This window comes from Pelophylax lessonae (genome assembly GCF_965119305.1).
Source record: "Pelophylax lessonae genome assembly, chromosome: 4".
NCBI classification, from domain to species: domain Eukaryota; kingdom Metazoa; phylum Chordata; class Amphibia; order Anura; family Ranidae; genus Pelophylax; species Pelophylax lessonae.
In genome coordinates this window covers 214812763-214830175 of record NC_138771.1, presented here as the reverse complement: position 1 = coordinate 214830175, position 17413 = coordinate 214812763, and the positions used below count along the sequence as shown (strand labels likewise).

Sequence of the window (17413 nt, the reverse complement as noted above, 5' to 3'; positions counted from 1 at the left end):
ACCCATTCACATAGGGAGGTGGTCTCGGATCTGCGCGGGCTTCCAGATTCCTATAAGTACCCTGCCCGCAGACCCCCACAACCACCGCCCAGGGTTGTCGGGAAGATGCCCTTGTCCTCATCAACATGGGGGCAAGGTGCTTTGGGGTGGGGGGGTGCAGAGTCCATGTTGAGGGCGTGTGGCCTGGTATGGTCCAGGGGGGGTGGGGCCGCTCACTCGTCCCCTCCCCTTTCCTGGCCTGCCGGTCTGCATGCTCGGATAAGGGTCTGGTATGGATTTTCGGGGGGGGGACCCCACGCCATTTTTTTGGCGTGGGGCTACCCTCAAAATCCATACCAGACCCGAAGGGCCTGGTTTAGAACCTTGGGGGGACCCCCACGCCGTTTTTTTTTTTTTCCCATTTTGGCGTGGAGTTCCCCCTCAAGATTCTCACAGCGAAAGTCGGATCATCCTGATCCGACTTGCGATGCGCCTTCCATTCAAATCAATAGGCTCCCATAGGGAACCATTGATTTTGAATGGAAAAAAAATAAAAAGAATAACGTGACTTAACGCTGTATAAGCAACGTTATTCAGCCTTTAGCCGCGTCAGACGTTTTTACAGCTTGATGCTGCAGCTCCAGAACGCACTGGTCCTGGGTTTTTTTTGCAGCTATTAAACGCCTATGCCACTTGGAGCTCCTAAAAGCTCTATGTGTGCATGAGGCCATAGAATAACATGGATGGGCATTTTGCAGCTGCAAAAAAAAAGAAAAAACGTCTGACACTGCTAAAAGCAGCTGCAAAAACGCCCTGTGTGCATGGGGCCTAAAATAGTGCAGTTGCAATTTTTTGTTTCATGATATTTCGGCAGCTATTCATCAAAAGCATAGTTTCAGGGAAAATACACTAAAATGAATGTTAGTGCAAAAAAACACAGTATTATACCCTTTTGGTAAAATATAAAAGATGATGATGCATCAAGTAAATGCATACCAAAAAGGTTAAGCCTTAAAATTGAAGGCACCCAAGAGATTACAAAAAACAGTTGTATTCAAAATTCTCCATAGGCAGCACATTAAAAGCCTTTACAGGTTATCACTTAGAGTTAACAATGAATTATTGCTCTCACTCTGAAGGTCGTGACAATGCCTCACGTGTGGTTCATTTTATGATTAGATTTTTATTTTTTTGTAATATTTAATTGTAATTGTTTGACACCTTTCATTTTGTTGAACTTTATTGCTATCACAATGAGTCTGAAATGAGGTACAACGTTGAGTAGTTTAGGAAACACAGAAAAGGACAACAAAAAACAAAACAAAAAAGTTATTTTTTGGTGTATACTGTACCTAGTGTTAAAAATAGCACCACTGTGAGTACAGCAGAGCACAGCCGTTCATGTCAGTGACAGGCTGTATGCTGCACCTGGGCTGCGTGGGTGGAGGAAACACACTGGCAATTGCGCTGAACTGACTCAGCTGGCCAGTGTGCGAGAGCCCTTATGCATTCATCAAGCTTCACCAGTCTTATTATTCATTGCATACAATGTTAGGCTATTGTAGTAAGTAATTTACATCAGTGGCTATCTTTGGGGAAGGCATTGCTGGTAAAGGCAGATCAGAGCCCAAAAATCATGTGTTTTTGCTTTACATCAGGGGTGCGCATCCAGTGGCTCATGGAGCCCTGTGACCTCATACTCTGGGATGGTGTGTCGTCAAGCCCATATCCCAGGTTGCAGACCCGCCATCCCAGAGCATCCTTGTGGATGGAGCCAGCGCCATAAGAAGCAAGCGACTGTGAAAAGGGCAGCAGCCGCATAAGCCAATGCTTTCTCTGTAGGGCCAACTCCTGTCCCAGGGGAAGTTCATTTGGTATTACTCCGCCTGGGACAGGAACCTTTCTTACAGCCTAGTGATGCTAGCAAAAGCTGAAAGACTAAAAGATCTGTTTAATAAACATCACATCGTTTTGCAGTGGGCATATTGGCACTTTAAAAAAAAAAAAAAAAGGGTTAACAGGCTGCTTTCACACTGATATGCAGATGCAGCACGGCGCACCTGCGGCTTTCTGGTGAGTTAACTGCCCTGAGCCATAGGCACATCGATTCTATCCTGCGGGTTTGATGTGCTTTCTGAAAGCGGACCAAAACTCCTGGATGCAGAAGCTTTGGTGCACTTTTAGAAAGTGTACCACACCTGCAAGATGCAATAGTAGATAAATATCCAAGGTCATTGGTCCTATGAAAAATGATTATCCTGAATTGGTCTGAACCATTTCATTTCATTATGACCAAATTGCCCCTTAAGGGCCCTTGCTCTTCAAAAGGAGGAGTACCTCTGCTTTACAGCATCAAGAGCATGTTTGAACTTTGCCTTGAAGTTTTATATATTTTTTTCTTAAAATTTCTGCTGTTGGTGATTATTTTTATAAAAGTCTGTTTGCTCAAATTAACCTGTACTCTTTGCAGTCTCACATGATACCTGAATAACAAATCACATAAACTTTTTTAGGTATTGTGTGGTCTCTTGCACTCCATGTGTAGTCTATGACAGACTTTTTTTCTATGCAGGCAGTCCCCGAGTATCAAACATTTAATTTACATACGGCCCATAATTACAAATGGAGGGAGACAACAGGAAGTGAGAAGAAATCTACCCCTAGGAAGGAAAAATCACTCCTGTAAGAGTTATAATGGGAAAAAGGTGTCCCCACTGAAGCTTTATCACCAATCCTTGTTTCCACGACAACCCAAAATTTTTAAAATCCAATTGTCACAGGGACAGAAAATAAAATCTTTTGAACAGGGGCGCAGACCACAAAACAAACGTTACAAGGGTGTTAACCCTTCCCTATGTTATCCAAAGAACTTACAAATTATTTTACACTTATGTTACACTTAAAAAATTTACCTGTTCCAACTTACATACAAATTCAACTTAAGAATAAACTTACAGAACCTTGTTTGTAACCCGGGGACTGCCTTTATTAGCCCTCTTTCACATTGAATGCGGCTTTGATATTACTTTGATGTTATTTTCTCATGTTAGTTAGCTTCATGCACAGATGTCTATGCAAGTTGCACCCAAAATCGCCAAAAGTAGTGCAGGAACTACATCGATGTGGCACCGCAAAGTCGGCGTCACATTGATTTGAACATGGCCATTGCCAACAATAGGGTGCAAATTGTCATGCAATTTGACCTGTCAAATCACATCACAAGTCACTCCAATGTGAACGAGGGCTTATGGCGATATTTTAAAAAAAGAAGCAAAAAATCAAACTAATCCTTGTACAAAACTATAGTTCTCTTGAATTTACCTTTTTCTCTTTCGTTCATTGACGGACATAGCTCCTGATTCTTCTTAACCATTGGGTTATGCTGCCCCCTACAGGAGTAAGACACTAGGCAGGAAAAAAAAAATACTTGACTAGACCTATGGGGTATTCCCAGGGGGTATACTCCCACTTCCTGCAGTAGGTACTCAGTATTTTTTTTTTTCTGCCTAGTCGGGAGTAAGGACCTTGTTCCTTGCTGGGATCGCTGGTCCTAGCAATTGTTTCATTTAAATGGAATTTTTTCTCCTTTTTTTATTTTGTTTCTGTGAGAACTACAATCAAGTGCCTGCCAGCGAGCATGTGCAGACTGCAGCTTCGCACTATGTCGGCTGCGACATAGCCGCTGGACGGGTGCTGGCCTGCAAGTTTAACGTCTCGCGAGGATACATATGAACTGACTTCGGCCTGAGTCGCAGTGTTTCCTCCTGGCAGAGAGCACCCACATTATGATGGAGCGGTATCCTGTCCGGAGCGGTGCCCACCCTGTTTCTAGGTGTGGTAAGTAGCTGTTCTCCCACTACCCCTGGAGGGTTTTTTGGGTGGACGTGGGTCCCTCCCTGGGATGGTTGGACCCCCCGATTCCCCCCCCACCATATGGTCAGCTTGGCACCTCCCTCAGACCGGGTGCACTGTTGGAGCGCTTCATGTTTATTGCCAGTCATGCCCCCATTATTGTGTGGGGCACCTGCCTTGTTCTAGCAAAGGTACCCTGCCTGCGCATCCGGGTCACAGTGGGCGGCCCCCTTTTGAAGGAGACTCTGTCCAATTATTTCCTCTATTGAGGGATCAGAGAGCGACCGCTTGTTTTTTTTTGCGGGGTCCAATTGGTGTTCCATCTTTGGTCCATTGTGGACCCTTGGCCAGCATCCCCTTTGCGGGATCTCAGTCGACAGCCTCCCCTGGTTTTTTTTTGGGGTGTGCTCAGTATATAGCGATCCTACTGGGTCTGCGTCCACGCACCCTGAGTGCTCAGATAGTGCGGGTGATTCCTCTGCTTCTCTAGCCACGCTTAAATAAGCGCTGGTGGATGCACTGTTTGTGTCAGTGCGTGAAACTTTAAAAATGGAGGTTGGAGCTGACGCCAGATCGGAGGCACCGGTTCCTTTTGGCACCCACAGGCCTTCCAAAGCGGTGAGGGTGTTCCTCTTTCTGATTATCCTGACATCATTGTCTCAAAACAGCAGGGTTGTCGAAAACGCAGTGGTTACTAGGTGTTTTTTGTTTGCGGTATCCTTATGAGGATTTACTGCGTAAAAGGTGGACGGTCCCATCTGTAGTGGACTCGCTGGTTTCCAGGTCAAATTGAGTTCCCTTCATCCTGGTTGAGGAGTCCCCGACCTTTACAGGTCCAGCTAATAAGAGGGCGGTTGCTCTGGCCCGCCATATGTGCACTGTGGCTGGTTCAGCAATTAGGCTGGTAATTACTATTGCCCTGGTGTCGCAAACTCCCACCGAGTGGGCTAAGCTTTTACTCCCGCACCTGGAGGGAGAATAGCTTCCCCCTGTCTTTGCTGAGTGGGCGGACCGGTTGGTCCAGAGGCTTCTGTTTGTCTGTGATGCTTCTTTGGATGCGGCTCCTTTTGATTTCTAGGCTGTCTGTATCAGCAGTGGTCCTTCTGTGTATTGTCTGGCTGAAATGCTGGTCTGCGGGCTAAACTTCTAAGAAGGCTTTGTCTGATCTTCCTCTTATAGCGGATCGCTTATTTGGAGCTTACATGGATGATATCGTTAAGAGTCTCACGGGGGGAAGAGTACTCTTCTTCCGTAATGGCCTTGTGTGCCATCAGGGTATCGGGTTTTGGCGGTCTTTTTCCAACGACCTTTGGCCACACACTCCCTGGTGTGTACCTTTTGTTTAGGATGTCCGAAAATTGATTCCTTCAGTGCGGGCTCTGTTGCCACCCTGGAATCTTAATGTGTTGCTTTCAGCTCTACTGAAGCTTCTCTTTGAAAATGCTTGGGAGGTTTCTCTGCTTACTCTGCCCCAGAAGGTGACCTTTTTGGTGGCTATAACCTCTGCATGCAGGGTGTCTGACCTGACAGCGTTATCCTGTCGTTCACCATATGGTGATTCACAAGGATAAGGTGGTGTTTTGCCTCTGTCCGTCAATCCTTCCTAAGGTGGACTCTGACTGTCATTTGAATGAAGACATTGTGTTGCCTTCCCCGTTTCCCAGGCCTAAACATCTGAAAGAAATTGCCTTGCATGTCTTGGATGTGGTCTGGGCAATTAGGGTGTACCTGGCAGCTACTGAGTCTTTTAGGAAGTCAGACTCTTTGTGCTCAGTCAGACGGACCTCACAAAGGGTTGTCGTCTGCTTCTTCTGTGATCATTTTCAGATAGATCAGATGGTGGTTCAGGCCTATTGCATCAGGGGTCAGTTTCCTCCTTTCCCTGTGTAGGCGCACTCTACTAGGGCACTTAGTGTCTCCTGGGCTTTCCGTCATCAAACGTCAGTGACTCAGGTTTGCAAGGCGGCCACCTGGTCGTTGGTGCACGCTTTTTCAAAGTTTTTTTGTAAAGTGGTTGTGTTGGCATCTGTGGATGCCTTTTTTGGCCGCAAGGTTTTTGCTGGCTGCTGTTGAGAGGACCTGGTCCTCTTTGAGGGTGTATAGTTTTCAGGTGCGCTCCATTTGTTTATGGTTGAGCTTCATGTTATCTGGTTGGCTATGGTTAGCCTTGGGAATTTTGTTCTGCTTTTTCCCACCCCTCATGTTTGACACTGCTTTGGGATGTCCCAATGATTAAGAAGAATCAGGAGCTTTATCCGTCAATGAACGAAAGAGAAAATGGGATTTTTGACTTACCGTAAAATCCATTTCTCTGATGTTGATTGACGCCCCTCTATGGTGTTAGGTTTTTTCTTCTGATACTGCTTGTAACAAAACTGAGTACCTATGGCAGGAAGTGGGATTATACCCCCCTGGGATTTCCCCTGTAGGCGTAGTCAAGATTTCTTTTTTCTCTTCCTGTCTAGTGTTCTACTTCTGTAGGGGGCAGCATAACCCAATGGTTAAGATTAATCAGGAGCTGTGGCTGTCAATGAACATCAGAGAAATGAATTTTACATTAAGTCAAAAATCCCTTTTCTCTGTCGCTCATTGACAGACGTAGTCTTCTTGATTCACATCAATTGGGTTATGTTGTCTCCGCAGGAGTAGGACTAGGCAGAAAGAAAAAACGTTCTGGCTCCACCCTAGGGGCAGTCCCAGAGGGTATATCCTCCCTCTCTCTGCTACAAGGAATCAGTTTTTTTCTGTCTAGTCAGGAGTAAGGACCTAAGTTCCTTTTTAGGTAGTTTTCTCCAGTGTATTTTCCTGTGAGATCTTCAAGCAATTATGCCGCATCTGGGCGACACTAGTGGTCACCCCAGCCGGCCTACGAGTGCGCGCAGACCATTGCATCGCGCTTGGTCGGCCGCGACACATTCAAGTAAGTATGCGGGGCCGGGCGACGGGCTGGATGTTGAGATCCAGTGGTCACCCCGGTTTCTGCCTACGAGCGCGTGCAGACCAGAGCTCCGCACTGGGTCGGCCGCGACGGAGTCCCATTGGAGGGACTGACCTTGCGAGTTAAAAGTCTCGCTTGGACGCCAGGAACCAGAGAGTCGAGGCGTCCGGAGTGGTCAACAACCCCCCACCCCGGTGGAGAGGGTATTGTGAAGAGAGGGTGCCTGTCGGTTCGGTATGGTCCAGGTGTGCAAGGCGGCTACCTGGTCGTCGGTGCATACCTTTACAAAACATTATAAAGTTGATGTAATGGCATCGTCTGATGCCTCGTTTGGCCGCAAGGTTTTGCAGGCCGCCATTTGAGGAGACCAGTGGTCTACCTCGAGGGTTTTTTTTCCGTTGGAATTTTTATTTGAGTCTCATTCTTTGCTTATAATGAGCCTTTAAAACTTCTAGTTGGCACCGGTTGGGCCTTCTAGATTGGATTTTGATTTCTGTCAATCCCACCCCTCATTTGTGGCACTGCTTCTGGATGTCCCAATTGATGTGAATCAAGAAGACTACGTCTGTCAATGAGCGACAGAGAAAATCGGAATTTTGTAAGATCTTACCGTAAAATCCTTTTCTCTTAGCTCATTGACAGACGTAGTACCCGCCCCTCTATCATTGAGTTGGGTTGGGTTAAATTCTCTGTTGCTGCTTTATAACAGAACTGATTCCTTGTAGCAGAGAGAGGGAGGATATACCCTCTGTGACTGCCCCTAGGGTGGAGCCAGAACGTTTTTTCTTTCTGCCTAGTCCTACTCCTGCGGAGACAATATAACCCAATTGATGTGAATCAAGAAGACTACGTCTGTCAATGAGCTAAGAGAAAAGGATTTTACGGTAAGATCTTACAAAAATCCGATTTTTTTTTTTTCTGTCATCAGGGAAAATACAGTATTAACCCTTAATTGTAGTGAGGGCTCATTATTACAAAGTAAAAATGGCCATATTTGAAACTTATGTTGTATAGTCTTACCCATAAAAAAAAATATTATATTATTTTTAACAGTATTTATAAATGTCTCTGTCTTGCTCATTATTAGTCCTCCAAAGATATTACATATTTGTAGGGGTTTTTTTCTCTATTTTACATTTTCTATTTCTTTTTCAGTCTTTATTATTGATTATTTTACTGTGTCACTCAACATCTCCTTGATCTATCTTTACTCCCTTTCACCTTGAAACATTTAAGTCCTGCAGTTGCCCTCATTATGTTCTCAGAGAGATTAGCGTTTTTCTTTTACTCTTTACAGATAGAAAAGCAAGACATCCTTGAGAAAGTCAATGACACGATAATAATATTCTCCTCTCCACAAGTGTTGGAACATCACCTGAAATCTGAGGTTATCTGTCGGATTAAAATGGATGGCTTTGAAACACCTCTACAGACAGCTGAACTTTCTTTCAGTTACATATCTGATCCAATTTTTGATAACTTCACAGATGGCATACTGAAGCAAGTGAATAATCTAATTCATGCCAAGGTAATTTGTCATTTTGCATGATGGGCAATAGTTATTTTAGGTGTCTGCTTTATGTAGTATGTTTAGAAGTTTAACCCCCCCCCCCCCCCCCCAAAAAAAAATTATGAATAAATGGCTGCACTATAATGCACTCTTCCTTCCTTCAAACCATAAGAACTTTATCTGCCATTGCGATCCCTTGGCTTGGGCAAAGTCACTACATGCAACTCTGTGCTAAAAGGACAGATCCCTATTCCCCTGCCACGTGTTGAACACTGGGCGAAAGACATCAGAGGCAAATTTGGGAAACCATAGTTCATTGCCCAATCGACACATCAATTAAATCTGTTGTGCACTGCTGTGTGGTGTGGCAGGAGTGTCTTCTCAGCGAGTCTGGCACAGACCTGTTATCTCAGCAAGCTTAGGATGTTTTCCAGAAAGTGGGCAGGAGGGAGCACATCTGGGAAAGGCACAGCAGTGCCACCAACAGGTTTTAGGTATTCTTGCCGTGTTTCCGCTGAGTTTGTCTCTCCCAACTGACCAGATGTGACTGGTGCATCTGAGCCACTGCACATGTCTGGTATTGTGGCCACTGCAGGGACATCAACCTCAGCTTCTGTCACTAAGGGTGACTCGGGTGCTGCTTTAGTTGGCTTACAGGGAAATACAGTAATCCCCCGCTCCATCGCGGTTCAGTTTTTGCGGTCCCGGTAATTCGCGTTTTTTTTTTGTAATGTTATTTTACTATATAAATCATTAAAAATGAAATATTTTTGTGTTTTCCATAGTCTCTTGCTATGTCTCTTAGTATCTTTTATGTGTTTAAATGAGTTTCTATTGTTTTAAAAGTGTGTTTAAAGACCTTAAAATGCTTCTACACGTACAGTGACAGTAAAATAAACATGCCTACAATGCATTTTAATAGGGTTTTTCTATTTCGCGGAATTTCACTTTTCGCGGCTGGGTCTGGAACGTAACCCCCGCAATGGAGGGGTGTTTACTGTATTGCTGGTATGTTTACATCCAAGGCGGTAAGAAGCGGAAGCATTACCTTCACCAGATTCCTCTCCAGTTATACAGGAGGAGTGGGTGGATATATGGATGGGGGGGGGGTAGGAATAGAGCTTGAAGGTCAAACGGTGGATTCCACATCTGTGGATTCTGAGCCTGAAGAGGTTTAAGAGCTGTCTGTCTCCCAAGCTCAGAGGGTGTTAGTTCAATCTGAGATGATTCGATCTGATTTCAGGTTACCTCCTGCTGAATCCTCATCAGTAAAGTTTTCCTCTTTGGAGTCTTTATGCCTGCCTCAGAGTTAACAAGCTTTCTCTATCATTCATTGACGGACACAGCTCCATATCTTCTTTGACCCTTGGGTTATGCTGCTCTCCATAGAAGTAGGACTAGGCGAAAACAAATTTGACTATGCCCATAGGGCAGTCCTAGGGGGTATACTCCCACTTCCTGCTATAGGACTTCCATTTTTTTCTGCCTAGTCAGGAGTAAGGACGTAGTTCCTTGCTGGGATCTCAGGTCCTGGCATTCTTTCCTTTTCAAACAGAATTTTTTCTTCTTTTTATTATTTTCTGTTCCTGTGAGAGCTACAATCAACTGCCAGACTGGGTGACGCACAGGATGTCCTAGATCCTTACGATCTTCCCAGTCTGGCCAGCGAGCGTGAACCAACCTTAGTTCCGCCCTAGGTTGGCCGCGACATAGCCCCACTGGACAGGGGCTGGCAGGCGAGTGAAACACCTCGCGAGGACACATAGCCTTGGTCACGACACTGGTCATTAACTTAGTCACAGCGTACCTCTGGCCGCAGCATCCCCATTCCAAGATGGTGGGGTGGACTGCTAGTAGTGCCCGCTAGGTTCGCAGGTGTGGTGAGTAGTGTCCCCCGTCTCCGGCGGTGGGCCTCTAGTGGCTGTGACAGTGCTTCCTCTTTCTCTCTGATCGCCGCATGGCAAGCAACAGGACACACTGGGTCCTTCCCTAAGTTGGTGGTGGTGAGTCCCAGCGGGGTGCAGCTCCCTCTTTCTGCTATAGCAGCACCGCTGGTGCGCTGGGACTTGTAGTATTGCTGCAGTGATGGGGTGAATTATTTTAGCAATTTTTTTCAAATATTGCAGGTGGTCCCCAGGTTAAAAATGGAGTCCCTGGAGCATGTCACCACCTGACCCACTCTCGGAAGCTGTGGTACCCTCTGGCCCTGGTGGTCAGAACAGCGGTTCTGCAGTCACTAGTGTCCAAAGTTGATATGGCCCTTCAAAAGCAGCCTAGCAAGAAGCGCCTCCCCCCCCCCCGCTTTCACCTGTATCCTCTTCCTCCTCGGATTCTGAGGTTGATATTGCCGCCGCGGACGTGACCCCACTGGGTCATGATTGTGTCCCAATTGTTGTTGATTCTTCACAAAAAATTACAGTTTTATATCTTTGTTTGAAGCCTGAAATGTGGCAAAAGGTCGCAAAGTTCAAGGGGGCCGCATACTTTCGCAAGGCACTGTATATATAAAGAATTTTGGCAGTAAATGTCTATTGCCATAGTCCATTAGCAACTTTTAAAGACCCGGTGGACAAGAGGGCTGAGGCTCTGGTCCGATACCTTTTCACCGTGGCAGGTTCAATTTTGAGGCCTGTGTTTGCCATCAACTTGGTCTCCCAGACTGACAGAATGGGCGAAGCGTCTGCGCCAGGAACTGGAAGGGGGTAAACATCCTCCTGAGCTGGCAGAGCTGGCTGATAGTTGATACAGGGGTTACAGTATATCTGTGAGGCCTCTTTGGATGCGGCCTGTTTGGCTTGCAGAGTGTGTGTCTGTGACGGCTGTGTTCCTTTGCCGCATCATTTGGCTAAAACATTGGTTTGTGGACCAGGCTTCCAAAAAGGTGCTGACTGATCTCCCCTTTGTGGGAGACTGCCTGTTCAGTGTTTCTATGGAAGAGATCATTAAAGGTTCTTCCTCAGGTTGGCAAGAGCAAAGAGCCTCGTCGTAAACGTGATCCTTTCTTTTCGGCTCCCAAACACCCCTTTCGTTCTGCTGGCTCGCAGGTTAAGGGTTCAAGATCCACCAGTAACTTTGCAGAAGATTCCAAGAGACCCTGGGTTAGAAAGTCAAAAGCGGGTTCTGCTGGTCCTGCAGACAAGCCCTCCTCTGCCGGAAGGAGTGCCCTCACCCGTATCTGGGGTAGGTGGATGTCTGTTTCTTTCCAGACCCGTGGACCTTTCTCATTCAAGAAAAATGGGTCCACAAGTTGGTTCGGTCCGGTTACAAGATTTAGTTTCGGTCCTTGCCTCCGGCGACGATCTTCCCTTCCAATTTGTGCCTGTCCCCAGATCGGCTGCAGGGTCTTTACGGGGTGGTGCAGGATCTATTATCACAGGGAGTAATTGTGCCTGTTCTAGAGTTGGAACGTTTTCAGGGATTTTATTCCAATCTGTTTTCTGTTCCCCGGAAGGAAGGCAAGGTCTGTCCGGTCTTGGACCTCAAAGCTCTGAACCGCTTTGTGCAAGTTTAGAAATTTCAGATGGAGTCCATTTGCACGGTAGTGGCATCCCTTCATCAAGGGGTTTTTCTGGCCTCTATCGATATCAAGAACGCTTACCTTCATATCCCAATATATGTCAGGCACCAGTGTTTCCTTTGCTTTGCCGTGGGAGAGGAGCATTATCAATTTGTGGCGTTACCCTTTGGTCTCTCCTCGGGTGTTCACAAAAGTGTTGGCCTTGCTCAGGCAGAGGGGGTTCGCCATACTGGGTTTCCTGGACGATCTCCTTCTGCGGGCAGTGTCTTAAAGGATGATCTGGATATCAATGTGCAAACTCTACAAGAGTTTGGCTGGAAACTGAATTTTCAGAACTCAACTCTGACTCCGGCCAACCGATTAGACACCTGGGCCTGACTCTGGATTCAGCCTCAGCTCGGGTGTTTCTTACGGAGGCAAAACTGCTGAAGTTAAAGCATTTGATTAGGCTCCTGTTATCCAAACATTGGTCATCTCTCAGGATTTGCATGCAAGTGCGGAGTTTGATGGTCTCCACCTTCGAGGCGGTTCCCTTTGCTAAGTTCCATACCAGGCCTCTGCAAAAGGAGATTCTTGCCAAGTGGGACAAGATTCCTCAATCCCTGGACAAATCTGATCTTGTTGAGCCAGGGTGCGAGGGGATCCCTGATATGGTGACTCAGTTCCCTGGCGCTTCGGCAGGGAAAGTCCTTTCTCCCCCTTTACTGGACAGTGGTTTCCACGGATGCCAGCCTTTCCAGGTGGGGAGGTGTCTTGGGCTCAGACTCTGCTCAAGGAGTTTGGGTTCAGGAGGAGTCCAGTCTGCTGATCAACATCCTGGAGATTCGGCCCATCAGGCTTTGCCTGTCCCTGTGGACGGATCGTCTGCAGGGGTGCCCTGTAAAGATTGTCGGACAATGCCACGGCCGTGGCATAGGTCAGTCATCAGGGAGTCACAAAAAGTGCCCTAGTGGCCAGAGAATTGGCCTTCATTCTAAGGTGGGCAGAACAATATGTTCCAATCCTCTCTGCTGTGCACATTCCAGGCAGACTACCTCAGTCGACAGACGTTGGAGTCGGGCGAATGGTCTCTTCATCTGGAAGTGTTTCAACAACTGTGTCTCCGGTGGGGGACCCCCGATGTGGACCTGTTGGCTTCTTGTCTCAACTGGAAGGTTCGGAGGTTTGTGGCAGGGTCTTGGAATCCTTTGGCCGACACCGCTGACGCTCTGGTGGCCCCGTGGGGTCAGTATCATCTGATTTACGCTTTTCCTCCATTACAACTTCTGCCGAGACTTCTGCACAGAATAGAGGCAGAAGGGATTCCAGTCATTCTGGTAGCTCCAGACTGGCCTCCCGGGTCTTGGTACACAGGCCTAGTAAGGCTGGTAGCCGATGCTCTTTGGAGACTCCCTCTCAGAGAAGATATTACGTCTCAAGAACCAATCTTTCATTCTGCTTTACGGTCGCTGGCTTTATCTGCTTGGCTATTGAAAGCCAGGTACTGAAGGATAGAGGGTTGTCGGATTTGGTGATTCCTACACTGTTAAAAAAAAAGCTAGAAAATCTACTTCAAGGAAGGTTGATCATCAAGTCTGGAGGGCATACATTTCTTTGTGTGAGTCTCGTGGGAGGGGGGTTCTCCCCGTTCCTTTTACGTGTCCCGTCTGCTGGAGTTTCTACAACAGGGTGTAGATAAGCGCTTGGCTCTGGGCACCATTTCAGCTTTTGCCATTTTTTTCCAACGACCGTTGGCTGCAGATTCCTTGGTTCACACTTTCATCCTGGGGTTCGCCATTTGGCTCCTCCGGTGAGGTCCCTGGTACATCCGTGGGATCTTAATTTGGTACTGTTGGTTCTTCCAAAAACCACCTTTTGAAAATATTCGTGACCTTCCTCTGCTTACTCTGTCACAGAAGGTGACTTTCTTGGTGGCTATTACTTCTGCATGCAGGGTATTGGAGTTTGCTGCGTTGTCCTGTTGGTCACCTTACCTGGTGGTTTACAGGGACAAAGTGGTGTTCCGTCCCTGTCAGTCGTTCCTTTCTAAGGTCGTCTTGGGTTTCCACTTAAATGAAAACATTGTGTTGCCTTCTTTGTGCCCTAAACCAAAACTTCCTAAAGAAATTGCCTTACATTCCCTGGATGTGGTTCGGGCAATCAGGGTGTACCTGGCGGCAACTGAGTCGATTAGAAAATCTGATTCTTTTTGTCCTTACGGATGGATCTCGTATGGGGCAGGCCGCATCTGCTGCGATCATATCCAGATGGATTAGGTAGACGGTGGTGCAGGCCTATTATATCAGGGGTCAGATTACTCCTTTCCCTGTTAAGCGCATTCTACAAGGGCGCTTAGTGCCTCCTGGGCCTTCCGTCATCAGGCGTCAGTGGTCCAGGTGTGCAAGGTGGCCACTAGTTCGTCTGTACACACATTCACAAAGGTGGATGTACTTGCATCTGCGGATGCTGCGTTCGGCCGCAAAGTTCTGCAGGCAGTTGTTGCAGAGGCTCCTGCCTCTTGAGGGTGTATTTTTTTCTTGGTTGGTGAGCTCCATTTGTTCCTGGTCGAGCTCCTCTTTTACCTCTTTTACATAGTTGGCTATGTTTCGCCTTTTTGGGAATTGTGTATTGCTGTGTTTCCCACCCTTCATACTGACACTGCTTTGAGACGTCCTCAGGGTCAAAGAAGTTATGGAGCTGTGTCCGTCAATGAACGAAAGAGAAAACTTGATTTTTATCTTACCATAAAATCCTTTTCTCTGTTCATTGTTTGTCAGTCCGAAAGGCTCTAGGAAAGGCCAGGCGGCTACTAAGTTGACCAGTAAACGGTGAATTCAGCAGCTTATTGCCCAAGCCTATGACTTGAAGGGTAAGGTTCTGCCTTTTCATGTAAAGGCACACTTTGCTAGAAATTTGGGGGCCTTTTGGGCCATCAGTCATCAGGCTTCAGTGGCTCAAGTTTGCAAGGTTGCAACCCGGTCTTCAGTACATACCTTTACATTTTTTTTTGCCAGGTGGACTTAAAGGCTGCTAAGGATGCTGCTGTTTTGTGGGCAATAATTCCAATTATTTTTGGTGAGAGTAAATTTTTTAACATATTTAGATAATTTTGGACAAGAAGCCTGGCATAACGTCGTCTGTTTAAAATGTCCCTTTCACACATAGGTCCATTGACGGATGAAAAACAGACATCATTGCATCTCTATGTAAAAATGATGATCATCCTCTAACATCCGTTTTCATCTGCTTCCATCAATGTCCGTTTTTTTTGAACAGATGAATGTCCTATTTTTCATCCGTCAAAAAAAAACGGGTGGGGCGAAAAATAAATGGACAAACGGTCCATTTTTCATCTGTTTTTGCATTGATAGTGGATGTAAAAAAAAAAAAGGATGAAAAATGGATGAAAAACAGACGACAAAGGGATGAAAAATGGATGAAAAACTGATGAAAAACTGATACATTTTGATGTGACTGAACTGATGAACTGAACAGACCATATGTGTGAAAGGTTGCTTATAGTGCTCTCTAGTGTTCGTTTTATAAAATGATCTATGGGGGAAGGTTATAGCCTATTGATTCTAAACTGTTGTGATTTGCATTATCAAGCTAAACTATATACTTTAAACTTGAGAAATAAAACATATATATATATTTGTTTTTTAATATACAACATAATTTTTTTGTGTAACAGATGCAAGGAAAGCATTAAGGGCTTCTGACGCTACATAAACTAAAACATTACTGTCATCTGTATTTGTGTCTCCAGAGATCAATTCATAGCTCTGAATTGAACCCTTGTACCCTTTAGTTTCCTTTTTTTTATTCTATGTAGTAAAGTATCAGTTTTTCTAGAGTATAGTATTTAGGAGTACATTACATTATATTATTTTATACAGCAGTGATGGCAAGCAGACACAAATTGATCTGAACCAACAGCAACTAAAGACTCCTATATACCAGTCTAAACTATTTCCAAACCCAGTTAAGTCATGCACAAGTAAACAGAATAACCTTTACCACCCCTGAGCCAGTTCTTCCTTCATTTGTGTCTCACACACCCCCCTCCCAGACACTTCAGCTCACAGTGGGAGAGTTTCAGGCAGTGCTGTCAGTAGTGTGGGCAGGAATGGGTGTGGCCATGTTGTGATTGAAAGGTACAGGCTTCTGAATCAGTAGTGAACATGCTGATAGCTGCACCCCATGAAACATTTTTTCACCCTTCTGTAATGCATCAGGCACAGCCTATATGAGTGACAACAATGCCTTTAATTCAGAAGCAGAATTGTTGTAACACCATCATGGGAAGCTGCATCAGAAGGACTTCATTGGCAGGATCAACAGGTATATTTGGGACTTTGCTGGGGGTCTTGGAGAAAACCAGATGCATTCTTAATTGGAGGCTGCAGTACATATATATTTTTAAAGGGAGGCCATAGTAGGTCTACAAATATAGTGGTGCCATCATAATCCACTTCCCTTGTCTTTGCACCCACACCTCTTAGTTGTCCATGTATACATACAGCAATGGCACATGAGGTGCCTTTAATGTACAGACTATGATTGACAGTCTAACTTTCATTGTCAAAGTTAAGATGGCTTTTCCCAGCAAAGGCAAAATAAAGTGGTGTTTTTATGTTTTTTTTTTTTTTTTTTTTAGGTGAATTAATAAGGCTGCATTCACATGTCAGCTTATAATCGCGGGCAGAACCGCCGCGGTTCCGCCCGCGATTCGGAGATTTATTGCAAATCGCGGGACACCTAGCGTTGCCCGTTGATTTGCAATAGCCCCCCAAACGCCGAGCGATGTTGCCGCGATTTACGCCCGCCGAATCGCAGCAACATCGCGCAAACAAAATCGCGGGACGCAATACGCTCCAAAAAAGTACAAGAGCTTCTTTGGAGCGTATTGCGTCCCGCGATTTTGTTTGCGCGATGTTGCCGCGATTCGGCGGGCGTAAATCGCGGCAACATCGCTCGGCGTTTGGGGGGCTATTGCAAATCAACGGGCAACGCTAGGCGTCCCGCGATTTGCAATAAATCTCCGAATCGCGGGCGGAACCGCGGCGGTTCTGCCCGCGATTATAAGCTGACATGTGGATGCAGCCTAAGCTACATGTAGTTATTGTTTGGCAGCAGTTTCTGTAAACATTGCACAAAAAAGGGGAGGGTGCTCATGTCTTAAAAATGATGCAGACTCAAACAATATAATGGTTCTTAAAGGGCTTCATGGAACCCTAGAGTTCATTCAGAGGTTGTTTTAAGGGAATCTTGAGGAAGGAGCAATTTTTGCTCCTCTGATAAGTTGGCACTGAAACCAATGATCTTTTTTGCTTTCCTTAAGGGGGAATTTTCTCACTGACTACAAATATAAGGAGCATTTTTCTCCTTGACAATAGCACTAATGTACAGTGAGCTGTGGATACGGTAATTTTAGTAGGGGTTCCCTGAGACTTGAACATCATGTTAAAGCATAACTTCACATAAAATCAGAAGTTCTACTCCTTTTCCTTCTCTCCTCTGCTATTAATATAAATGTATATAATATATAATATGTACCGATTTCTTGTAGGTACCCGTTACCACTTTGTCACAGGTCCTAGGTAGCTGCAAGGTCATTGACAAAACGCATGCACAG

At 45.8% G+C, this 17413-nt stretch overlaps 1 protein-coding gene across 1 annotated transcript in view; it reads left to right on the top strand.

Moving 5' to 3' along the window:
* The window catches only part of PLXNB2 (plexin B2), a 560635-nt gene that overhangs the window by 464989 nt on the left and 78233 nt on the right, over nucleotides 1-17413 (top strand). The window contains exon 20 of the mRNA XM_082254716.1: nucleotides 8067-8297. Coding sequence (XP_082110842.1) covers nucleotides 8067-8297 — 231 coding nt within the window. The remainder of the gene's footprint in view (nucleotides 1-8066; nucleotides 8298-17413) is intronic.